The sequence below is a fragment of the Tamandua tetradactyla genome, chromosome 1 (assembly GCF_023851605.1).
Source record: "Tamandua tetradactyla isolate mTamTet1 chromosome 1, mTamTet1.pri, whole genome shotgun sequence".
NCBI classification, from domain to species: domain Eukaryota; kingdom Metazoa; phylum Chordata; class Mammalia; order Pilosa; family Myrmecophagidae; genus Tamandua; species Tamandua tetradactyla.
In genome coordinates, this window is record NC_135327.1 from 186931791 (window position 1) to 186957681 (window position 25891).

The 25891-nt window shown below is 42.0% G+C and overlaps 1 protein-coding gene and 1 long non-coding RNA gene across 3 annotated transcripts in view; one reads left to right on the forward strand and one right to left on the reverse strand.

The window, feature by feature from the left end:
• The window catches only part of LOC143673645 (uncharacterized), a 31828-nt gene extending 20238 nt beyond the window's left edge, over positions 1-11590 (reverse strand). Inside the window, exons 1-2 of the long non-coding RNA XR_013170497.1 lie at positions 11472-11590; positions 1083-1245 (exon numbers count right to left, since the gene is read on the reverse strand). This is a non-coding gene — a long non-coding RNA (uncharacterized LOC143673645). The remainder of the gene's footprint in view (positions 1-1082; positions 1246-11471) is intronic.
• CLCN1 (chloride voltage-gated channel 1) overlaps positions 4689-25891 on the forward strand; it is a 31407-nt gene continuing 10204 nt past the window's right edge. The window contains exons 1-14 of one of the 2 annotated variants that reach the window (XM_077148429.1): positions 4689-4948; positions 7760-7877; positions 8156-8287; positions 8900-9028; positions 9275-9408; positions 10626-10703; positions 11164-11242; positions 17290-17415; positions 17795-17879; positions 18126-18227; positions 18551-18635; positions 18907-19056; positions 24582-24651; positions 24843-24953. In XM_077148429.1, the coding sequence (XP_077004544.1) occupies positions 4769-4948; positions 7760-7877; positions 8156-8287; positions 8900-9028; positions 9275-9408; positions 10626-10703; positions 11164-11242; positions 17290-17415; positions 17795-17879; positions 18126-18227; positions 18551-18635; positions 18907-19056; positions 24582-24651; positions 24843-24953 (1579 nt within the window). In that variant the 5' untranslated portion in view covers positions 4689-4768. Of the gene's footprint in view, positions 4949-7759; positions 7878-8155; positions 8288-8899; positions 9029-9274; positions 9409-10625; positions 10704-11163; positions 11243-11841; positions 11921-17289; positions 17416-17794; positions 17880-18125; positions 18228-18550; positions 18636-18906; positions 19057-24581; positions 24652-24842; positions 24954-25891 lie in introns of both variants that reach the window. The other variant, XM_077148421.1, reaches the window with a different exon arrangement.

Genomic DNA, 25891 nt, shown 5'->3' on the forward strand with positions numbered 1-25891 from the left:
GGATGTGCAGTGGAAAGTGATGAGTGAAAAATACCCTTAAAGAAAGGATAGTAGTAATACTGCTCAGTAGGTTGGGGGAACTGGACTTAAGGTGAGGTGAGAGTCTGAAAACAAGGGTGTAGTCCAGAAAGAAAATTCATGCTTAAGTTCTTTTGAGGATGTCAGAGGGTTATCTCATATACAACCACCTGTTTTCCTGCCACAAAGCTTTTCCTCCACACTGTATCCTATACTGTCACTTTCCTCAGCCTTACTTCAAATAGCAATTCCATAAGCCTTAACCTTTTAATATCAATGACTACATTAGATTATATTTAAAACCCCAGAAGAATACATACCATAGATGTATGTTTATAAATTTGCTTCCAAATTTACGAGCTTCACAGGACTCCCAGAAACCCATCTTTGGCCCTCCATATAAGAACTAGGAAAGGCAGGATATTGTGGGGCAGGACATAGTTTACATTTAATTTTTTTTGTCCTGCAGAATGATAACCCATGAGTTTTTGGGGTTTTTTTGTTTATTTGTTTAGTTGTTAAATTGTTCACCAAATATAGTGATTTGGAACTCTGTGTACTCAAGAAAAACATGTTCTTAAACATAATCCATTCCTGTGGGTGTGAACCCATTTTAAGTAGGCCCTTTCGATGAGGTTACTTCATTAAGGAGTGGCCCTGGATGGATCTTTATCCTATTACTGGCAGAATAAAATTCAGATGAATGGAGAAAGCCATGGGAAGCAAGGAGCTGAAATTGAACAGAATCCAGGAGAACTGAGAGGCTGGAAGAGGCCACCATGTGCATTGCCTTAAAACCATGAGCCGATAAATTCCCATTGTTTAAACCAACCCATTGCATGGTATTTGCTTGAGCAACCAAGGAAACTAAAACACCAAGTAAGCTAAAGACTGGGTTTTGTAAAGCCAAAATGCTATATGGTATTCATAGTCATTGCAAAAATAATTACTGGAATTTTCAAAATTTCAAATGAACCAGCTAAATATATGATTACAACTACAATTTTTAAACCGATATACATATTTCATTCAAGGTCTTGGTTTGGCTTCTACATCTTACTCACATGCGTTCCCTGTGCCAATGTACTTCAAAACAGGAACTCTTGGAAGTCAAACCCAGTAGTTGTGTTGATTTCGAAGATGACAACAGCTGCCAATCCCGAATCCTAGCTTGTTGCTTGAGTCCTAGAAATCCTGTCTTCTGATGTCATACAATAAATTGCATTTCTGAAAAATAAAATCAGGCTTTAGATTCCTTTTAAACAGGCCATGTTCCCAAGCTTTTCAGCACCAGACCAAGCTCAAGCATGCTTCTTTTTTTTTTCCCCCAAACATACCCCCAGAAACCTAAAAGGCCCTTCCTTTTATAGAGGTCTTTAAGACCCACACTCAATCCAATTAAAGTTAATATATGAAATGATTTCTTAGATGAGAACGTGTTGTCAAAGGTGAAAATGGCACCTAGTCATATGGTTATGAAAAATGGTTCTATAAAATCTCCCTTTCAAAATTATGTTCAAAGGTGTTTAAGACCAGAGGAGATTATAAAAACTTAATACACACAATTCATGTATAAGAACAATGCTCGTCACATGTAGTGGCACTGAGGCTCTGATGCATAGACCAAAGAAAGGTAGACTAGTCCTTTTTTTTCTAACATATATTCAAAACATGGATATGGTCTAAGTATTAATAGTCCCTCCTGAACTTCAAAAAGATGAATTTAAAAATTATAGTGAAGTTGTATGTGCTGATGAAAAGTTTGCAATTGACAGAATCTGAGAGCCAAGCCATTAAAGTGTGTAAAGCAGGAGTTTTGCTGTCAGGGGTGGGGTGAGATAAGATGATGGGCCCAAAGACTGGTCCAGTCTAATTCAGGCCAAGAACAGTCTCAAAAATAAGGTAGCCTGTGGTTTCTCAGTTTGACACCACCACAAGAATGGCCCTTGAGGCAAGTAAAGGAACCAGCCAGTAGCAAATCATTGGCCAGGGCAGTGATCACAGATATGATCTGGGGCCATGGATGATGAACAGAAAACCTTTGAACAAACTCTTGAAGTGAATGTCTTTGCATGTCCTGTACACATCTCCAAGCAGCAATTTCTGGGATTTGGAAAATTGTTAACCTTTGTAAAATTTTTCCCTCATAAAAAGATGATAATAGAACCCTGGAGAGAATATACCACCAAGGTAGACCCTCCCGCTGGAGTGGGGCTGGGTGAAAATTGGAAAGGGCTTTGTGTAGCACATGACTCCCTCCATATCTGGCTACATCCTACAAACTCTTATAGGTGCCCATGAAAGAGTTGCAGTTTGGACAGTAGTGGTCCATGTCCCACAGGACATAATGCCGAAGGAGATGCAGCAGCCCATTACACTCAGCAAGCCCAGTCTCCCATAGGAAAGCCACGTAAGGGTACGTTACATGAAGAGACAGCACATCTGGACCTGGTAGTCAAAAGAGACTGGATAAACACAGTCTGCATGGCAATAGCATTGGCTTGAGGGCAGGCACTGGCTGGGCCGAGTACAGAGGAGGTCATGCCTTTTCCATTGGGATTTTCCATCAGCTGTGGTCAGCCCATGCATGGGCACTGGAGACATAGGGAAGGAATTCTTAATGGCCACCATTTATTGGTGCAATGGGGGCACAATTGGCATGGAAGAAGACCTATTGGCTGTCTGGTATGGTCCTGTCAGGCACCACACATCACCAACCTCCAACCCATGAGATTTTGTTTTAATATTCCTAACCTCGAACACAAGATAATTACTCATAACCTTGCCCTCCAACATGAGCAGCCTGTACATTTCCTTGACCTGCTTCTGATTTCAAAATCAGGCGTTTAGAATTGCAGTTGGTGTTTCCTTTCTAGACTGTACATGCTTGTCTGAGGGGTTTCCCGGTCTCATTGATCTCTGCCTTCAAATCTCAAAATCCATGATGAGCCTGCTGCATTTTAGGGGCCTTTCTTAGAAGTGGTGAGGAAGCCGTAATTGCATTCAATATTTGTTTCTTGGAGTTATCAAGTTTCTACAGAAACTGTTTACCGTCAGCAGAGCCAAACTCCACAAAGTGAAGCATGGCTTTTCCATTTCTGAAGCCCTTTAAAGAACGTAACTTCACTTACAGCACACTATTTTCTTCATTAAGAAATTCTTCCTTTCATCTCACAACAATCCCTTAGATCTTTTACTCATTCTTTGCCTGAAAAGAAGATAGATATCACAGAACCTTCAGTCCCTCACATCATCATCACACATCTGTAATCTTTGAGGGTGAGTTTATAAGCTTTGAGGCTTGGAGGATTTAAGTTGGAAAAGGTACTGTTAATGGCATGCTGAAAATAGTGAGCTGTTAGTGCAGTTATTGTTCATGGTTTCTACCCACTTGCTTTGGATGATTTCATTTAACCTAGACCAAAACTAAATTGTAAAACAGATTTTTTATGTCCCTTATACTGTGTTCCCTGAACATGGACTATTGTGGGACAAACTCTGCTTTGTGATGTATCCTAAACTACACTTTGGCCCAAGTTTGTAACTTTTTTCCCCACTAATTCCCTGCTCATCTAAAGTGAGGAAGAGTTCATAGGGGGAAAAATGCCCTAGGAAAGTTGATGAGAAAAACATGATGCCAGCTAAAGTAGTGTGGCATTGGTCAAAAATTAATTTATTGACCCAAAAAGGGAAGACGAGCAGAGTGTACTTCCCTATCATCTTTTATGTCTGTCAGGGTCATCAGGAGAAGGACTCACTCCCATCCCACCTCCACCGTCCATAGGCCTCTGGCCTACTTCCTCTATTCCCCTGTTATCTATCTAACCTACCCTGATGATGATGTACCCTGGGTACTCTACAGTCTATATGGAAGCTTAGTTCCTCCTACTTCCACCCCATAAATCTGGGCTGGTCATGTAGCAGACATGTATCAGTCTGGGGAGTGGGAGAAATCCCAGAACCCAAGCCTCTGTCTCCCTGCTTCTCACAAGCATCCCACACCTAATAGGTGATAAGGGTGGGGCAAAGTGGAGGCCCCAAAGCTTTATTAGCAGCTTCTGGCAGTCAAACTAAGAAAAGGCAGTGAGCTAGACAAGAAAACTGCAGTGTATGAGTTGGGAAGGCTAGTCAGACAGATTATAGTACAGATGAGGACTAAACGTTGGGATGATACAGAGCTCAGAACAGCACAACAGGGAGAGATCGCAGAGAGGCACCAGCTGCTATCCCAGGTAAGTTACTCTCCAGAGCATTAAAAGATCGTAGAATCATTCTGTCCAGTACCGTATTCCTCACTTTTTCACATACTGAAGAAAAGAGGTGGAAAAATTAGAGGATTTAAGTGCAAGTAGGATTTCTCTAGGAACAGATAGGTCTGAGAATATACTAAGCAGGTTTCCATCCTGAACTGGGCACTATTTATAAAGGGAGCAAAGACATGGGCTAGAAGCCTATTAGTAATTAAGAAGGGGGACAGCGTTGCTGGCTCTGCAAAGGGAATTCCCTGTGGGGCTGTCCCATAGGTTCTCTTTCCAACCCCCACCCCTGCACTGCTCTCACACCTGCTTCGACCCCAAGCAGATCAAATGTGGCAATGGGGGGTCATGTGACGGAGAGGTAGCTATAAATAGCTGGGGGTGGGCATGCTGCCCCAGACGCCTTGGGGACAAGCAAGAGGAGAGGCTTAAGGAACTGTATTGGGAGGCGGACAGAGGCAAGGAGGCCAAGGCCTGGCCCGGGGGGAGGGGACATGGAGCGTTCTGAGTCGCAGCGACTTGGGGGCGAACAAAGCTGGTGGGGCAGTGCCCCCCAGTACCAATATATGCCCTTTGAACACTGCACCAGCTACGGACTGCCTTCTGAGAATGGTAGCCTTCAGCACAGGCTCCGAAAGGATGCAAGCTCCCGTCCCAGCGCTCACCCCACACAGGTACAGTCCTAAGGGGTATGAGGAAGGATAGACTAGAGAAACAGTAGTAGGATAAGCTGGTGACAATTACATATTAGATGAAAAGCTGGGACAGTTTGTATCTGTGTGTGTGTATGTTAAAATAATAATGTGTTCAAAATATGAAAATCCTACAAAGGTCTGGGCTTATACAGCCACCTTAATGTAAACTTATGAGATATATATGTACTTTTATGTATGCCTTTACTAACAGAATAACCAAATCATATGGGGAAACACCAGGTCCACACATGCATGCCTAGTTTGTGCTTATGTAATCTGCATTAAGTGATTGGCGTAGGAGGTCATACTTGTGTGTGCTGCGTGCTGCCTCTTGCGCCCTCACCCACATGCAGTTCCCATCAGATTTCTCCCACCATGACCTCCAATAAATACACAAATAAACATGTCTGCAAAAGGCAGAAGAAAGGAGTTAGGATAAGGGGAGAAAACAACCTAAACTGAAGATAAGTGATCAGAGATATATCAATGTTAGAATAAGCAGAAAAAGTGTGATCAAACGCTTCTGTGGAGAGATTGATGAAGTAAGAACCTTTTAATGTTAGGTATTAAATGTTAGGTACCTGGAAAGGCACCAAGATATGATCCCAGTGAGAGGAGTTTGTAAACTAATTAGAAGTTGCCAGGAACAAATATCATCCAGGTTTTGGGATTGCTTGGTTTCTGGACATCTAGAAAAGAACTGGGGGTGGGCACAACTAAGGGAAAGGGTGGGAAATTGTGAAAAAAAAATTCAGGTTATACTTAGTAAGTAAAAGTACCTTTCACTCCAAAGAATTCAGAGTGTGAAAAAAAGGATAGAATGGGTCCGGAGGAACAAGAAATCTGAGATTTAGCTAATGGGAAGCCTAAGTTTCCTTTCGATTTAGGGGTATCTAGGAGAGGGGTTGGAAATTGCAGGGTAGATGTGCAGGTGCTTTCAGCATTGTGTGTCAAGAGAATCCAGTCTTGGTTGCAGAGTGGTCCCTAAAGGTAGATCCTAAGGGCAGCGCTGTGGAATCAGTTGGGGAGTGTGGATATCAAAGTTAGTGTAGGTTCAAATGGAGAGTTAGATATGGCTTCCTGGAAAAGTTGGGTCTGAACCAAGCCTTTGAATTGAAGAGAAAGCCCCATCCTCACGGCCTTGGGCTCATTCTCGCCTATGCAGAAAGTCATATCTGGGTGGGACAACGAATTAAGTAAAAGTGCAATCTATGGCACTTTCTGGGATAGTGAGGAAACTGAAAAAACCAGCAAGAAGCTTCACGCTGGAGACAGTGGTAACCTACTTTTGGAAGCAATCAGACTGGTTTCCACAGGGCCCTGAAAACAGTAAGAGGAGTTTGCATTTCAGTTTTTCTTTCTTTCATTTTTATTAAAATTAAAATTTCAAATTTACAACGAAGTTGAGAGAATGGCATAATGAATCCCAAAGTACCCATTACCCAGCTTTGACAGTTGTCAATTCTTTGTCAGTGATCTTTCTTCCAATCTTCGCATTCCCCCCCACACCCCTACACATACACACACTGGAGTATTTTTTTTTTTTTTAACAAATCCTAAACGTTGTATCACTTTTATACTTGACTTTTCATTTCTCCATTCCCTTCTCTAACCCTGCTCTGGTGTGGCAGTTAGCACTGAACCAGTCAGAACAGATTTGTCTCTTTTAATCTTTCCCAGCCCAGATATTGATATGAAGCACCTCCCTTCCTAATCTCCACCAGTTTGGGCCCTAAGGGATTTCAGCCAGCCTGTGGAAGACTGTGTGCTGAGCTCCATTGGTAGTGTCTTCTCTCTCTAGGTCTTCGCTAAGCTAATTAATGAGGGAAACAATCACTAACCTCATCCCAGAAGACCAAACAGCCATGAGCAGGGAAATTAGAGTGTGCCTGTCCAGGACTGAGGCGGAAATTCTGCTGCTCTTATTTTGAAATCAGATCTCTTCTACTGAGGCTCTCCCAGAATCAGCCACATGGCCTAGTCTGACCCTGCCCCCAAAGGATGGAGTTAGTGTGAAGGCTAAAAGTGGATAGAGAACTGAAGTGCTGTACAATGGGATGAGGAGGGTGGGCTACCAGATCTGATCAGAAGGATGCTGCTCCATCTTCTTCACATTTAGGTGGGTATCTGATTATCTTGCTGTAGGGAGAAGTGGATTGACTTGCTTTATCAGGACTGGTTCCTGTTTGTGTACAAGCACTTGTATACAAGCACTGAGTGGTGAGGCTGATAGACATAATTTATCCAAGCTTGATAAAAGGATCTGAGTTGCCTCAAGTAAGTCTAGATAACCAGGACAAAGTACAACCGAGAGGCATTTTCTAGGCAGGCCAGAATGTCTTTACCCTGTCCGTATTAATATCCCTAGGAGGCTAATCAGTGCAGGGAGGTCGATGGAAAATTGTAGAGAGAGACTGAGAGACAGAAAACATAGTGACATAAAACAGCTAAATGGTACGGATGCCAGTCTCAGCACAGTCCTAAATCTCTTCTTCAGGGTAGAAATTAACTCCTTGATGAAGGCTACCTTAGACCAATATGAGTACAGATTGAGGAATGGATGGAGAGAGGGTGAGGATAGATGGAACAAGGGACTAAAGTGGCCAATGGACAAATGTGAGATGGGTAGTTGTGATCAGGGACCAAAAAGCCATCTTATACACAGTCATAGTATTTTTAAAAGCTATTTCTCTCTCTCTCTCTCTTTTTTTCTCTGTGAGTATATTTGCTTCTCTCTATTTCTCTTCTCTTCAACAAGATAGAGACCTTTACCATTCTCCCTCTGTCCAGATCTATGGGCATAACAAAGAACAGTTCTCCGACATCGAGCAGGACATGAGGATGCCCAAGCAGATGGACTCCAGTGAGACCATGGACAAGGATGAGGATCACTATTCTAAATGTCAAGGTGATGGGGACTGAGAAATAAAGGAATCTGGAATACATGGAATTATAAGGATTAGGAGAATAATTTGGATGTCCCATTGCATGTAACTCCCCCACCCTCCCACCTACCTCCCATGCTTTCTGAAGGGGCAGGGGCAGTCATTAGCAGAGAAGTGCTAATGATAAGATAAGACAGACAAGCCCCTAAAGTCCTGATGTCTCCTCTCCACTCCCCAGTCCTACCCCAAAAGTAATAACTGGCTAGCTGCTTTTCTCTTTTTTACCCTTTTCTCTCCCTAGATTGTCTCCACCGCCTGGGACATATTGTAAGAAGAAAACTAGGGGAAGACTGGATCTTCCTGGTGCTTCTGGGACTACTTATGGCTCTGGTTAGCTGGAGCATGGATTATGTCAGTGCCAAAAGCCTTCAGGGTAAGTTTAACCTGGGCTGTTATCCTCATCCTCTCCCCACACTGAGACCATTTCTAGAGCTTACCCTAGGGTAATGTGTTTGGGGAGAGAATATGATGCACAGAGAATGCATCAAGTGAGATTCTGGCCTTGGAAAGACCAGACCCAGATCCATTTCTCAGGCTCCATCCAACTGCAAATACCCAACTTGTGGGTACCCCTCAGACAGGGTGACCTACTCTTCCCAGTTTTCCCAGGAATTTCGAGGTTTTAGTACTGAAGGCCAGAGTCCTAGGAGCCCTCTCAGTCCTGGACAAATCAGAGTGGTTGGTCTCCCTATGGCCTCTAATGTGTTGCTTCTAGTCATGGGACTTAAGTGTGATTTGCAGCACTACCATTTACAAGTGGTGACAACTGAACAAGTCACTTCACTTCATTTCATGTCTAAAATGAGAATAATACCATCTCCTGCAGGTTGAAGAGAATAACCAAGACATGAGAATGCACCTTATAAACTGTAATGTGCTGTGACTGTACAAGTCTTGGTGATACTACCATAGTCATCAGCCGCTCATCCATACTCTATGTTTTTTTTTATCAATTCTGGCTAACCCCAGGCATGTGTCTCTGTAGCCTACAAGTGGACCTACTATCAGATGCAGCCCAGCCTTCCTTTGCAGTTCCTGGCCTGGGTCACCTTCCCACTCATACTCATCCTCTTCAGTGCCCTCTTTTGCCACCTCATCTCTCCACAAGCTGTTGGTGAGAATTTCCCATGGGACTCCTACCCATGTCATCCCCATAATCTTACTGACCTGTAGACCGTTCCACTCTGGCTTCCTCCCTTCATCCAATTCTATTCCCAGCCCTTTTGTCTGCTTTGGCATTGTCTTCCCCACAAGAACCCTTTTTGGCCCTCCCCAATCCCCATTTCTACTTTCTGGATGTTCATCTCTCTTCTACCCTCCAACTGTAACCTGCACGAGATCTAGTTTTTAATCATTTTAGGCTCTGGAATCCCTGAAATGAAGACAATACTTCGTGGGGTTGTCCTGAAGGAATATCTCACCCTGAAAGCCTTTGTGGCCAAAGTTGTTGCACTGACCGCTGGGCTGGGCAGTGGCATCCCTGTGGGCAAAGAGGTAGGTCCAGCAGTTACTGAGGTGTGAGTTAGGAGAGGCACTCAGGCAGCACAAAACCTCGGGGGCACTGTCAGAGAAGTAGACCATGAAAGACAGAGACTGAAGTCATGGCGAAGAGGCATTAAGGAGGGGAGCTACATTGAAAGGCACTAGTCCTGGAGTGGAATGACACAATGTCAGACCTGGGAGGGCCTTAGAGCAGAATCTCTCAACTTGGGCACTATTCACATTTTAGACTGGATCATTCTCTATTGTGGGGGTTTTCCTGTGCATTGTAGGATGTTCAGTAGCATCCATGGCCTCACAACCCTAGGTGCTGGTAGCAAACCCCAGTTGTGACAACCAGAATGTTGCCAGTCATCACCAGATGTTCCCTGGAGGCACAGTTGGTGCTGGTTGAGAATCACTGCCTTGGGCATAATCCAGAACAATCCCTTGTTTGAATATGAGACAACTGAGACCCTAAAATGATACTGGGTATTCTTCAAGGTTACACACTTAGATCCCCTTTAGTTCTATACTCAAACCCATTCTTGTCCAGCTACCGCTGAAGCACCACACAGCAGCCAGGGTAATCTCTTAAAAAATGGAAATAGTTAACATTTGACTTCTAGTCAAGAATTTCTAATGACTTCCCATTTGACTTAAAATAAAATCTTAATTTCTTACTGCAGTCTGCAGGGCTAATGGCCTATGGTGATTTGATTCCTCTCTGTCTTCTGTCCTCTGAGTCTGCCCCACATTCAGTGTTCAATCCACGAAGACTTCTTTCTGTCCTCGACCACTCCTAGCTTGTTCCCCCTTCTCAGGGCCTTTGCACTTGCTGTTCTCTCAGCCAGGACCACTCTTCCTCCTGACATTCACAGGGCTCACTCATTCACTTTGTCAAAGGCACCACTCAATTACAGTCTGCTCAGGAAAGTCCTGCCAGACTGCCTTACCTAAATATACCCCTATCCCACCTGGCCTATCTTGTCTCTCTATTCCCTTACTCTCTTTTATTTCCTGCATAGCCCACAGCACTACTTGAAATGATATTTTACTGGTTATCGTCTTCCTTCATCTCTGGGGTGAAACTCCATAAGGCCAGAAATTCTGTATTTCCATTTCTAGTGCAAATGCCTGGCACAATAAATATTAGGTAAGTGGATGATTACCACAAAGCCAACTATCTGGACCCTTTCCTTCTCACCCCTTGCTCTCCCTCTTTCTTCCAGGGCCCATTTGTACACATTGCCAGCATCTGTGCTGCCGTCCTCAGCAAGTTTATGTCCATGTTCTGTGGGGTATATGAGGTAAGTTTGAGAAAGTAAAATGAGGGAGGGGCCAGTTGTTAGAAGAGGGCCAGATTTGTGTACGGGGAGTGTGGAGGGAGGGCTGCATTTGCTCTGGGCTGGCCATGATGCTGAAATGGGGCACTGCACTAATCCAGGCTCCTTAGTTTCCATCCACCTCGCCCCACAATCACCATCCACTAGCCACATAATGCCTGTGTTTGGCCTCTGCCTTCCCCCATATGCCCATCTCTTTTTTTATTTTGTGGCCCTACATTGTGGCCTATACAATGGTATGCTCCCATGCTACCCCTGCAAGCCCACCCTGCCCTACTGTGTCAATTCCACTTCCCCATCATGTTTCCCTCTTGTGCATCCCTGTCCCTTTGTAGTTCCTGATCCTTCCACCCTGCCTCTTTTACCTGTGACCCACCTGCCCCACCACTCCACCTTCCTTGTCCTGCGTGCTTCTCTGTTGCAGACCGTGCCTGGGCAGCTTGATCTCCTGGTGTCAGCCTGTGCAGTGGGCGTGGGATGCTGCTTTGCAGCCCCTATTGGAGGCAAGTTTCACTTCCTCCCTACCCCGGTTGCCTAAGCAAGATTTGGAAGGGGAGATTGGGTGGCTGCCATATGCTTTGAAGGAGGGCTCACTGAAGCACTGGTGGCTGGGCATTCAGGGAGTGACCAAGGATCACAGCCACTGGATTCCAGGCACCCATATCCTCCTGACAAAGGGAGGTGCTCTCTTGAGACTGGTTGCTATTCCCTGCCATCTTTATTGGTACTTACTCTCTGACATCATTTTCTGAATCTCTTGCTGGTACCACTCTTGCCCTGATTACCCCCATCTCCAGCCCCTTTCTGGTTATTATTTATTGGCATACCTGCCAGGCATATATTTGCCTAACTTTTATTTCATTTTCTATTTTGGCCTTGCACTATGAGGTCACTTCCTGTTTGCCAAATTCACTGAGTTACTCTTGGCCTAGGGGCTGGATGACTTCTGGAGTCACAGGGGGAGATAGGACCTCTATGGTTCTTTGTGGTCTTGGCCTCTCATTCTGCTTTATTCCCTATCCCTGCTTGTTCTCCTTTCCTCTATCTCCCATCCCTTCCCTACCCCTCCCACCTGTCTTTTTATCTGTCTCTCCCCTAGTAGCAGCCATACTATTATACTGATATCCTGACAGTGGGCTGTGCTGTAGGAGTCGGCTGTTGTTTTGGGACGCCACTTGGAGGCAAGTGATTTAGCCCCTCCTCAATCAGTCCTGACCTTGCCACCAAAAGTTTTGTCAGCTTTCCCAAATGCTTGCATTACCAATTTACTTATTATAATAAAAAAGAGCTGCCTTTAGTGAGCATTTACTATATGCCAGGCCATTTCCTAAACCCTTTATATTTAATCCCTCTAAAAGCTGAATGAGACTGATATTATGGATGAGAGAGATGAGAGAACTAAATTTCAGAGTGGGTAAGTGACTTGAGCAAGGTCATTTGGTTAATAAATTGTAAGGATAGGAATGAAAACTGAGGTACTCTCCATGCCCCCCCTACTTACAAAAACACTTATTTCAACATAGAATGTATTTTGCCCTGCACTTATTAAATCCTTTTACAAGAAATTCTATGTACTTTTTTCTCCAGGGAAAAACTTACATTTCATTGTGTTTTAGTAAAGACATAAGAGTTTGGTGGACCTTATTTAGATTATTGATAAACTTTAAATGAGAACTACAGATGGGAATTAAAGGATAAATATTTTGTGATAGCAATTTAAAATTGAATTTCTTTCTATGTGAATAAGGCAAACTGATTTTTTTCAGTTTATTTTCCTTATGGATAAATGATAAATGGACATAGTCAGAGAAAGCAGTAATGTTTGTTTATTTAACAATCAAAATTAGTTTTAACCAGATTAACAGAGCAGGGATTGTTTGAATTATTCATTGTATTCACTGGTGATAAAAAGAACACCCAGTTGAGGATGAAGAAACAGCATTGCAGGAAAGGCATGCGCTTCTTAAAAAGCACCAGCCATCCTGGGTGTCTTTTCAATTATGGAAATGTAATCAGTCCTTTCCTAGAGGAGTCTCCAAGATAGCTAAAAGTGACTCAGCTCAGGAATATATATGCAGATACGAGTATAAAGTTAATGAAAATGTATCATGCTAACTCACACCAACACCGTGTCGGTGCGCGCAGCATAGACAGATCAGGCAGCAAACGCGTTAGTTACCATCCTGTTTGCACTTCAGTTGCCAGCTCTGGTCATTAAAGTCATTAGTCCCTGTCAGTGAAGGATAATGTGTTTGAATTTCTACATATGTTGAATGTTCACACCTACATTTATACGCACTTTTGCCTTTATTTACTCTTTAACCTTGCAAATCCAGAAGGTCTGCAAATATTTTTAGACAGGAAGAATTTTTTGTTGTTTTTTGATCAGCCAAATTCTGATTCTGATTCTGGTTCTGGTTCTTCTCCTTCTCCTTCTCCTTCCTCCATGCTGTGTGGTGGTGGGTCACATTTCATCCTTTTCCCATGCGATTATCCCCTTGTTGCAGCAGCATCTCTTGGATTTTTCTTTTGGGGGGAAGTGCACAAGCCAGGAATCGAACCCAGGTCTCCCGCATGGCAGGCAAAAATTCTACCACTGAATTACCCTTGCACCCCCTCAGCCAAATTCTTTTAAGGTGAAGAGAATCTGAGTTTTCTGAATGAGATTGGAGTTTCTGGGATGAATGAAGAAGGTTCTTTATGGTCCTGTTTAGAGTATGGGAAAGATGAAGACCATAGGAAAGTCACAAATTAAACCTAACCCTTGGCACAAGAACTTGTTAAGCACTGAAAAGTTGTCGAGATGCCATGTTCAATCTGTTTGTAGTGTGACAAATCATGAAAGTACTTGCAGGTGGCATTACTTGCTTGTTTTTCTACAAATGTAGAATAATTCTGAAGAAAAATTAGTATTAAGATATTTTATCCACTGTGTAATCAACTCAAAAGTTGTTTTACAACAGTGAAAGGAAGATAATTCAACATTCGGTCGAAACAACAAACATCTTTTTGCTTCTGTTATGTGCTAGACACTGATGGATCCTGTGATCTCAGCATGCTCACAGTTGAGAAGGTAGACAGACAGGCAGACGGGTCACAGCCTACCTGAATAAGAGTTTCAATGGCTACCTGTCCAAAGTGCAGTTGGAAGGAGCCTACTTCTAACCTGCTTGGAGTAGCCAATGAAGCTGTACATAAAAGGTAGTTTTTAATTTGAGACTTAGATGATAAGTAGGGGTTTTCAGGAGAATGATGAAGATAGAGTTTTCCGGACAGAGGAAAGAGCATTGCAAAGTCAAGTTTTGGGGACCTGTAAAGGACAGTAGATGAGTGTTGCTGGAGGATATAGGAGAAGGAGTAATAGGAAATGAGTCTAGACAGCAAATAGGCACCAGATCATGAAAAGCCTTGTAGAGACCATGCAAAAGAATGTAGATTTTATTCTCTAGGCTAGAATTTGCCAAAATGTGTTTGATGGAACACAGTTCCTCATGGTGTTAATAGATTTAACATGTAGAAAATAAAAATAACAAAACAGATGTAACATGTCAAGAATAAATGAGTTCAAAAATTTTGAGTTAAACAGATTTTTTTTTTAACTGGAAAAGTTATCAAAATATAATATGCTAACGTGCCTTGTGAATATCCAAGGAGGTTCTATCTAGAACAGTGTTTCCCACAGAACTTTTCTTGCCGGGACCTTCTCATGGTACTTGTAGTATCTCATGGGCCTAACTTTGGGAACTGCTGTCATGGCAAAAGGAATCATGGGAGAATTCTGAACAAGGAAGTAACATGAGCAGCTTTGCATGTTTGCCTGGTCCTGTTTGCAGCTGTGTGCCAGATAGAATTGACCACTTGGGACTGGAGTGAACAAGATTAACAAGAAAAGTATTGTCACGGTCTTGATGCTGGATATCAAGGGCCTGAACTGGGATAGAAACAGAAGAGATAGACAAGAGGATGATAAATATGAGTGATAGAAAGCAAAATTAATGGAACCTGATGATTGATTTTTATGTGAGGGTATGAGGAATAAAAGAAAAGGAGGAATCTAGGCTAACTTCCAGGTTTCTAACTTTGGCGATTGGGTGGATGGTGATATTAGTAACCTGTTAGTAAACAGGTCTGGGGGAAGTTGATACATTTTTCACTTTGAATACATGGAGTTTGAAGTTCCCCTGCCATATCCAGGTGGTGTTGAGTAGATGGCTGGGTGGCAAAACTGAAGCTTAGGAAACAGACCTGGGCTGGAAACATAACTTAGCTCATCAGTAGCCTAAAAGTGGTGGTTGAAATCATGGCACAAATGGAATGGACAGAGAAAGTGTGTCTATGAGTATCAAGCAGAGGTGAACAAGGACAAAATCCTGGCTACGGCAGAGGCAAAGGAGCCAGTAGAAAAGACAAAGAAGGACCATCCAGAGTGAAAGGAGAAAACAAAATTACAGAACCTAAGTGACTAAAGAGTTTCCAAAAGCTGTTTGTGTTTTGAGTACTGTATTTCCTTTTAGTAGCACATTTTCTGTTGGCACAGGCTAATATTAAAATCAGTTCTCATTCCCAAGTATATAGTGACAGACTGGTAGGGAAAATATCCCAGAACCACATCATGGGAAAGAAAATCTAGCCTCAGATTTAAAAAAATTCTTGTAAAATGTCCATAAATTGGATAGCTTACACCCAGACAAATCAAAACTGGTTTTGTTACTGGTGAAGCAGAAGACACTTGCTCCCTGTGATTCCCCACTGTGTTGAATCCTCCTTTGAGGCCAAGGAAGCAGCTGCCTAATTTGATGTGATTGGAGGAGCAGGGGCAGAAGGAGTGGTTGACAAAGGTCTGTCTGTGTCAGATTATCCAATCACTTACTCCATTTTCTGAAATTCCACCCATTCTAGTCTCTTCTGTTGTCTTTCTTTCTTATCCTATCCATTTTAGGAACAGGTATTGAGCCCTAATTCTGTGCCAGACACTGTGCTAGGTATTAATTTACAAGCACTTTCAATCCAATGAAGAAATCAGAAATATAAACACATAATTAGATCTGAGAGTGATAAACTCTCAATTCTGAGAAAGCATAGATGAGGAAGGGACTATGGGGGACCTACCTGAGGAGGACCAAGAATGGCTTCTCAGAGAAGGTGACATTTGAGCTGAACACTAGGAACTTTCTGCCAAAATGCAGCAGTGACTCCATGGGAGAGTAGCCATTAAGCCACCATCCCCTTAGCACAAATGACTTACTGTAACTAGTAACGTAAGTAGTACTATCACCTATGAAAGGGTGGGCAGAAGTCCTATAGCACTCAAATGATGTGACTTTTGAATATAGAGCAGGGGGACGAAGATGATTGGGGCATGAGATGCTACCCAAGAAGGGAGGCAAGTAGGGGTCTTGGGCAGGCCAGCAACTTTTCACCATGAGTAGAAAGGAAGATCCTGGAAATAATCCTTGCCTAGTTCATGATATTTCTTGGTTGCAGGTCTCTTTTCATTCCTCTGATTACCTGTCACATTCCTTTGATACCCTTCCTTGTTCTTGATAAAGATGAGGCAGAGTCAAGTTTTAGTTAATTTTGTCATCAATTTTTACTTTGTTCCTAATCAAAGTACACCCCCTTGGTTCTTAATATATTTAAAGACTCCTTTTTTGGTTTTTTTGCATCTCTTGAAAATTGCCTCTTAACACCCTCATTAGCCTTCCTACTTTGTCCTTACCAACTCTTGCTATTTTTTTCTCTACATCTACCTCATCATTCTCTGCTCCAGCATCTACTCTCAGAAATAGTACAATTTAGGACTACTGATTGGCCTTCTTTTTACCTTACCACCTTTCTTAAGCATGGTTGTGCTTAACTTTTAGGTTCTTGACACCCCCCCCTCCCCTGGTACTCTGCTTTGGTCTTTTTAAGTAGATTTTTTCTATTACTTTCTTTCTTTCCTTTAAATGAATCCTCTGCTTTCTTTTATTGTAATACTGAGTTTCATCAGTTCTTACAAAGCCATGGCTTATTTGTTTTTCTTATTTCTTACCAATGAAAATGCCCTAGGGTACTTGGTGTATGAGAAGAGGTAGGAAAGATTAGAGAAGGATATTAAGGAGAGTCCTGGTAACTCTTGACCTCTGCTTCACAACTCTCACGAGAACCTCCTCTGGAAGCTTTCCCTCTTTTGACTTCTCTTCAGAATTCTTCCACCCAACCTTAAATCCCCACAGATATAAGATGGTTGTGATCCCTTCCAAACCCCCTACTTTCTAAGGGATGGGTAGTGTATGGCCACCTGATCTTCATGTTTGCAGGTTGAGGGCCCACCCAAGTCCAATCCCTTTTGTACCTTGTTGAACCATATCCCTGGCCTGCAAAACATGCTCTTAGCTTGACCAAGTAGATGGTTTAGAGCATAGGATTCCAAGAAATTATTACTTTCTGCTACTGCTTTCCCCCAGATTCATGTTTTGGCAAATGCTCCTTGGCTCCATGGGTAGGGAGTGTGAGAGAGAGCCTTTCACTATTGTTGGCACCTGACTATACTTCCATGCCTCTATAGGAGTGCTGTTTAGCATCGAGGTCACCTCTACCTATTTTGCTGTTCGAAACTACTGGCGGGGATTCTTTGCAGCCACATTCAGTGCCTTTGTTTTCCGTGTGCTAGCAGTGTGGAACAAGGATGCTGGTAATGGGGCGGCGGGCAGGAGGATGGAAAGTGCAGGAGGTGGGGGGGGGAGGCTTGGGGTGGACCATGTGATATAAGAATGTGGTAATGGGGTGTCATAGAGGGAAGCTTTGCAGAGGCAGTTCAGAAAAGGAATATGTGGGCATTATTTGGGAAGCTGACCAAGACCCAAGAAATAGGGGGAGGGGGGTATACAAAAAACAAAGATTGGTAATGGAGTAGGTGAGTAGCAGTTTATAGAAAAAAGAAATTGAATGAAAGAGGAGAAATTGGGATTGAAAAAGCAGGAAGCAAGGAATTAATCCTTAAAACTGATTATCTGTGTGTCTCCCTGTTTTGGGGTTTCTGTGATGCTCCCACCACAATCCTTGGCATATAGTCACCATCACTGCTCTGTTCAGAACAAATTTCCGCATGGATTTCCCCTTCGACCTGCAAGAACTCCCAGCCTTTGCTGTCATTGGGTCAGTGGGGTCCCCCCCCCCCCCCCCGCCTCTGGGAGTGGTGAGCAGGGAGAGGGGAGAGGCCATGGATTAAAAGGGATTCAAACTGGGAAGAAGGTGGGGTGGGCATAGATAAAGTAAATTTTGCTAGCGGGGAGGTGGGTAGGAAGTAAAGGTGGATGCCTGATATTTATTTCCCCACAATGCCTAGGTCAGAGGGAGGAACTTTACATTTCTATAACCAGGTTTCAACTCTTATACCTTCAGGATTTGCTGTGGATTCCTGGGAGCTGTATTTGTATATTTGCATCGCCAGGTCATGCTTGGTGTCCGAAAGCACAAGGCCCTCAGCCAGTTTCTTGCTAAGCAGTGAGTCACTGCCCTTTGTTTTTTCTTGTCCATTTAGACTACTTTCTCCCAGAGTCCCCCCTTTTTCTTTATGGAAGAAACGATGGCCTTTAGGTGGCTTACATGAATCTATTAGGAGGCCCGATGCTGTGGCGGGGCGTAGTATGGCCTCTTCTTTAAAAATTATTTTTTTGGTTATGAGAATCTTCTTTGTTTGAAGACCTGAAACTACAGTGGACTACAGGAAACTTCAGCCTGCCAACCCGTTCAACAAAGGGGGGGAGATTCAGTGTGATGTTTAGTATGGGTTTGCTAAATTAGTTTAACTCTTGTTTCTTTCTTAGCCGCCTGCTGTATCCTGGAATTGTTACCTTTGTCATCGCCTCGTGCACCTTTCCACCAGGAATAGGCCAATTCATGGCTGGAGAGGTCAGTTCTGCAGGAATCTGATGGCTGGGGTAATGTCAGTGAGCACCTGACTCAGTTACTAAGCCAGGACTTGGGCCCCAGGGAAAGGAGGAAACAGCACAGATGTAGCTCACGTTTCTGAGAATATGTGGTTTTGCCCTAAAGTAGAAATTCTGTCTGAGAAAAGGGCAAAGGGATTCTTGAATAATGAGACTGGGGGAGCAGTTCTCTGAAGAAAGGAAGTAAAGTATATCTCTGGAGAACCTTCCCCTTTTGCCTCTTCCTCTCACAGCTGATGCCTCGGGAAGCCATCAGTACCCTGTTTGACAACAATACATGGGTAAAACATGTGGGTGACCCTGAACGCTTGGGCCAGTCAGCTGTTTGGATCCACCCACAAGTCAATGTTGTCATCATCATCTTCCTCTTCTTTATCATGAAGGTATTACTCCCTGTGCTACTGACACCCTAACCTCTACCTGTCCCCAACCTAGGAATCCAGGATTTACAGGGGGAAAGAAGGAACAACTTCATCTGGCCTTTATTCCACCTAAAAAGAGATAATTTGGAAACCATGGCATAATTAAGTTGCTCCTTTGTAGAAGTGAAACAGTATATGGGGTAATTACTCCATTCATGTCAACTTAATGATCTTTGGCATAATTATTATAGCCCTTCTAATGGTTCCACTTGTTAAATTATTAATGCGTTACAGCAACCAAGTAAACAAGGACATGATAGAGTCTAGCATATGAATAATTATATAAAAACCTCAGATAAATTAACAACCCCATCCACACACATGTAAGGTAATTAGGTACCTCATTCTTCACGTATCCAAGTATCCGTTTTTAGATGACTTACACACCTACACATCTATTTTTCCCCCAGTCTTGTGGGTAATCTCTCTTCCAGAATTACAATGGAGATAAAATATTTAAATCAATTTTATTAGGACTATAAAGAAGTTTTACAAATGTTATTATTCTCTATTTAGTGAGGCTATGAAGATTTTGCCATTTTCAAACTATCTTCTCCCAGCTTCAATTAGGAAACAAAAGCTGATTTCTTTTACATCAGGTCTTTTTCAAATCCATCAAGGATCATTTATTTATAGACTACTCAATTACTGCCTTATACAAAGATATTTTTATTTCCACCCCTGGTTGTGACATCTGTTACAATTGCTGATTTGCTCTTTTTTTTTTTTTTTTGCTGATTACCTTTTTACTAATAGTATATCTTGCTGAAATAATCCCACAGTTTCCTTTGTATATAAGGACCGTCATGTAAATCTATCACACTGTACTTTCATGCTTTTGAATACCTTGCTGTTAACTTGCTTTTATGCATCTTCATTTTCCCAGTATGAGTCACTAGTTTCTATTTATATTGCAATATAAATATAAACATAAATAGTTAATGTATTCATTAATTCAACAAATGTTATTGAGCACCTACTATGTTTCAAGTACTAATTTCTTTAGCTAAATTTACACTTATGGTTGAGAAAAGTTATTTTAAAATTTCCTTTCTAGTTTTTGATGCTGATTTAATATTCTTGTCAATGATCTTATGCAGATCTCCCTTTAGCATTTCTTGTAGGGTCAGTCTAGTAGTAAGAAAGTCCCCCAACTTTTGTTTGTCTGGGAATGTGCCCCTATTTTTGAAGAACAGTTTGCCAGATATAACATTCTTAGTTGACAGGTTTTTTTGCTTTCAGCACTTTAAATATGTCTTCCCACTGACTTCTTGCCTCAGTGGTTTCTGTTAAGAAGTCATCATTTAAGCTAATTGAGGCTCCCTTGTATGTAACATGTTGCTTCTTGCAGCTTTCAGAAGTCTCTATCATTGACATTTGACAGTTTGATTATAGCTTGGCATTGTCTGGGTCTATTTGTGTTTGTCCTGTTTGGAGCTTATTGATCACATCTTTTTAAAATTTGGAAAGATTTCAGCCATTATTTCTTTGAATGTCTCTCTGCCCCTTTTTTTCGTCTCCTACTGGGACTCCCACAGGTTCCTCAGGTTAAGTTCACTTTTCTTCATTCTACTTTCTGCTCCTCAGACTGGATGATTTCAATTGTCTTGTCTTCACGTTCATGGATTCTTTCTTCTGCCAGTTTCAATATGCTATTGAACCCCTTTAGTGAGTTTTAATTTCTCTAACTGTAGTCTTCAGTTCTGTTTGGCTCTTTTCTATATTTTCATCTCGCTATTGATATTCTGTGTTTATCTTTTCCTGATTTCCTTTAGTTCTTTGTCTATATTTTCTTTTGGCTCGTTGAGTATATTTTGAAGTATTTTTTTTTTTAAGTCTTTGCTTTGAATATGCAAGATCTGATCCTCCTCATTGACAGTTTCTAATGTTTCCATCTTTTCTGGGGCAATCACTTCCTCTTTCTTTGTATGCTTTGTCTTTTGTTGAAACCTGGATATTTTGATATCTTAATGTGTTATTACTGAACTTTAGACTCTGAGATGTGTGTTCCTTATGCTTGGGTCCATTTGTTACTAGGACAGATCTTTCCTTGAATGCTAGGAGCTAGCAAAAAGAAACTAAAAAGAAAGCACCTTTCTCTGCCTTTGCAGATTATTCTGTGTGAGTGCTCTTCTTTAGAGTTTGTTCATACAATGAATTTAAGGAGTAGCTCCAGGCCAAAGAGTAGGGACCCCTCTGATCCTTGTTGCCCATGCACCTCCTCTTGGGCATGCCCATTCGGCCCTCGGAATTTCCTCACTTACAAGGTTCTGAATGTCCCCCATTTCCCTAGGAAACAGTTTCCCAGGCATTGCACTGTATGCTCTGCAACCAGCAATCCCTTGTCCCAGGCATCCAAATGACTGCTTTTCCACAAAGTTCTGTGGAAAGCTCTGTGAGCCTCCTCCTACGTGCAGGACAAGTTCTGGGACAGTAAGTCCCTCAGGCCACCACCAGCCAGATTGGGCCAGACACACATGCATCCAGTGTATGCACAGGGGTTACTCCACTCCTTGTGGAACTGGCTCTAGGGATCTGCACTGGGAGTGAGAGCCAGCCCCACATTGAACTGGGGTGTGATGGAAGAGGGGCCAGTCAGGATGCCAGAAGATCCTACTACTTTTTATTATTTTTTTTGCATGGGCATGCACCAGGAGTCGAACCCAGCTCTCCGGCATGGCAGGCAAGAACTCTGCCATTGAGCCATCGTGGCCCTCCCAGATCCTACTACTTTTAAGTAGACTTTTTCTTAATTGGACTGTTGCCCTATACTGCAGCTCTTTATCTGTTTTGTGGAGCTCTGAGAAAGGTGTTTCTGCCAGTTCCTCCTAGTTATCCAAAGCTTCTGTGGGGGAACAGAGCCCTAAAGCTTCTCACTCTGCCTCTTAATCCTGAATCACTCTTAGCTTCCCTATTAACAAGACTAACATTGTTACCTAGTATTAAGTTCTCAGCATAGCTGGAGGCTCTGTAGAAATCTTTTTGCTTCATCTTCATTGCACAGGTACTTCTTCTAAGGGTCTAAATGTAAAGGAACCTGTGATAATGGGCCTCTATTTTCCCATTTTCACTAGTATTAGGTGTTTAAAACCTTGGGAATTATTTGTGTTCCACATCACTTACACTGCATTTGGACCTTTTCTTTGCTGTGTCAATAGCTATAAAAGTTTGCTAATTTCATATATCATTCTTTGCGCTAAAGGAGTTAATAACTTCCATGCCCTCTGATCTTGATGCTGTTTTCATATAAATCTTGAAAGATAATCTCAATATTATCCTTTGAAATCAGACCTATCAGTCATCTATTACCTCTTTTACTCTAGCTTTCAAATAACCTGAGTCTGCAAAATCCTTTATGGCTTTCATGTACTTATTTCAAAAACAGGATATAGAGTAGTTCAAGGGGTCTCAAACTGTTAAATGTCAGAATCACTTAAGAAACTTGTTAAACTGCAAGTGTCAAGAACTCCATTCTCCAGATAGTCTGATTTAGCAGTTTCCACTGTGGTTATTCACCTTAATTTTAAACAACCTCTTAGGGTGAACATTACCATTAGGTGTTTTAGCAAATATGAGCTCTGAGAAACTTTTTCTGCTTTATATGAATAGTATTTGTCCAATCTACCTTTCTTTCATTTCTTCATTCTTTCCTTCCTTCCATCCTGCCTGTTTACCTACCTATCTACCAATCTACTTACCTCCATCCCTCCCTATTTACCTACTATCTTAGTTTGCCAGTGCTAATATCACAATACAACAAACTGACTTTGGCTTAAATAACAAGCATTTATTAGCTCAAGGTTTTGAGACTCGAAGAAGTTCCAGATGAAGATATCAGCAAAGCTTGCTTTCTCCTGCCATCTAGAGTGTCCTGGTGCTGGCTGCTGGCAATCCTTGGGGCTCCTTGACTTGTGTTTCTGCCTCATTACATGGTGATCTCTTTCTTTCTGGCTTCCGTGATTTCTGGATTCTTATGATAAGGCTTCTAGTAATACAGGTTAAGACCCACCCTGATTCAGTGGATCACAACTTAATTAAAAAGAGCATCTTCAAAAGGTTTCATTTATAGTGGATTCACACACACAGGGACGAAGATAAAGAATAAGCACAGGTTTGTTGGGGGACATAATTCAATCGACCACACTTACTTACCTATCCACATTCTACCTTCATTTATTTAGCACTGTGTTGATGCAGAGAAAACGTAGAGATACCGAAATGTGCTCCCTGTCCTCAAGGAATTCTCAGTCTATATTCTTTTCATGTTGTACACTTAATCTTGGAACTCTGAGCCTGTTTTAAATGGTCTTATTCCGACATGAAGACATACATGTTTTGTGATTTCAGAGCTTCTGCATTGAAGCCTTCTCAGAATCTTCGTAACCACCTCTTGAGATCAGTCTTGGCTCAGGGGAATTCTTTCTAAGGTTCAGAAGATTAAGAAATTTATTTTTCATTAGTTTACAATGCAATTATTGCAGTTTTTAATTGTAAATGCTTCCATCTTGGCATTTTTTTCTGACTTTTAGCTGCTTCCATTTTGGATCTAATTAGTTCAAGACTCTTTTCTAAGCTTTGCTTATTTTGAAAGTGACATATACAATTCATGCTTAATTGATATACATCTATCTCATAAGTGTATTGTTTTTACAGATCTTTCAAAAATTCAACCGTTATTTCTTTTCACATTCTATTCCTTGATTCTTTTGCACTGTTTGCTATAGAATGTGCCTATCGCTTTTGCTAAAATGGTCCCAACCTCTATTGGAATACTACCTGACAAAGTTAGCCTTAGAGATCTTTTCTATTATATTGGCTGACTTGTCTGGCTTTCTCGATTTACCCTTCCAGTATGGCCAGAACAGAGCAGATTTTTTGATCCCTTGTTTAAAGTGATTTGATGTCAAAGGAAATGGCTTCGGCAGGATAGATTTCCTATTAAGTTCTCCTGTGAGGCCCACTTATAAATGGCTTTGTAAATGACCATATAGAGGCTAAATTAGTCACACAGTAAATCACTAAAGCTTTAAATTGTCTGCCACTTAAAACTGGGGCCCCTTTTCAGAAACATAACACTGGCCAGGAAAAGGTATCTTCCAACTACAAGACTTTCAGGCTACTCTGCTGAAGTGAGCTTTCTGGGCTAAGTGGGCACGATGGACAGGAGTCTTTTGGGGCAGTGAAGCAGGTGTCCTCTGTGACCCCACTTCTTGTTCTTGGCTGCTTAAAGTCAAATATAGTCATTTGATATAGAAGAGTTTTGGGTTAGTCATCTGGAAGAATTTATTGAGAGTGCATTCTTAGAGAACCACATGTTTTTTTATTTTGGAAGAAGAGTAACAGACAAAAAAGCTTCAAGAAGGATTAGCTATCCCAGGATTTCTGCAACTCAGGAAGTGGTATGGAGGAGGATAGCGGGAAGGAAGTTGAATGTGAGTGTGTTGGGGGAAGGCGAGAGGGTATTCTGATGTCTCTTTTTGCCCTAGTTCTGGATGTCCATTGTAGCCACCACTATGCCCATACCCTGTGGAGGCTTCATGCCTGTATTTGTATTAGGTAAGTTCTGATGGGAAGCCTCAGATATTACGGATGACTAGAATCTACGGTACTAGGAAAATAAGGAAAGTTGGGGATGCTGGGGGTTTGTATTTCATCTTAGTGTCCAAGAAGGGGTTGGCTTAACTTTGAAATCAAGAGGATAAGGAACTTGGGTTTCTCAACACCTTCCTTTTTAAAATTTCCTCTAGGAGCTGCATTTGGAAGACTGGTAGGCGAGATCATGGCAATGTTATTCCCTGATGGTATCTTATTTGATGGCATCATCTACAAGATCCTACCTGGTGGCTATGCAGTAATTGGTGAGACACATTCCTACCCTTCTATAACCAAACATTAAGGGCCCCAACTCTCCACACTCAGACTCTCCCATGACATTTTAATTCCAGGCTACATATTATGGTTTTAATTTAATGCTATTTAATTCAAATTTTATTCAAATAATCAACCCTGGGCTCTGACTCTCATTAGCTGTTACTGAACTTCTTTGAGCCTTTGTTTCCTCATGAAGACAAGGGATTATGGGGATTAAATTAGGTGATAAGGATAAAAAAAAAACCCTAGGATTGTGTCCAAGTATTTGGTAAGGGTTTTTCTTTCTTTCCTAAGACTTACAGAAACAATAATGACAGTGACTGACTTAGAGCCTCCCAACCAGCAGATGTGCTAACATTGATGGGAATTTAAGAGCACAGGATTAAGAACTAAGAAGCATGGACTTCAGACATAGCCCAGCGCTTGTCACTTGGAGTAACCATAGAGCAAGTTAGCTGCCTTTATGGGCCCTAGTTGTTTTTTTCTAAAATGATTTCTGAGATATCTTAAAGCTCTAACATTCAGAGAGTCCATAGTAACCATTTTCTTATTAAATCAGTTGTCCCATCAAACTAAAAGCCATGTCTAGCACAGTGATCAATATAATCCCCAGAATTATTACACCACTTCCCTTCCTCCCCTCTTCACAATGTCAACACCTGAGGCCATGTGTCCTCAAGCTATGGAAATGCTAGCCAGTTTATAGTTCACATGGTTACCCTACTCCCTCATCAGAGTGCCTTTCTAAAAGCCTCTTTCATGTCATCTACTTTTATTCCTTATCTTCATACCTCTCAGGTGTCCTTCCCCATCCTTCTTCATGTACATTTACCAGTATACATGTCTCCTATGATAGTTTTTGTCCCCAACGTATATTGTACGCATCGTCCAGTAGTGTCATTCCTCCCAAAAGTTCCCTTTCATG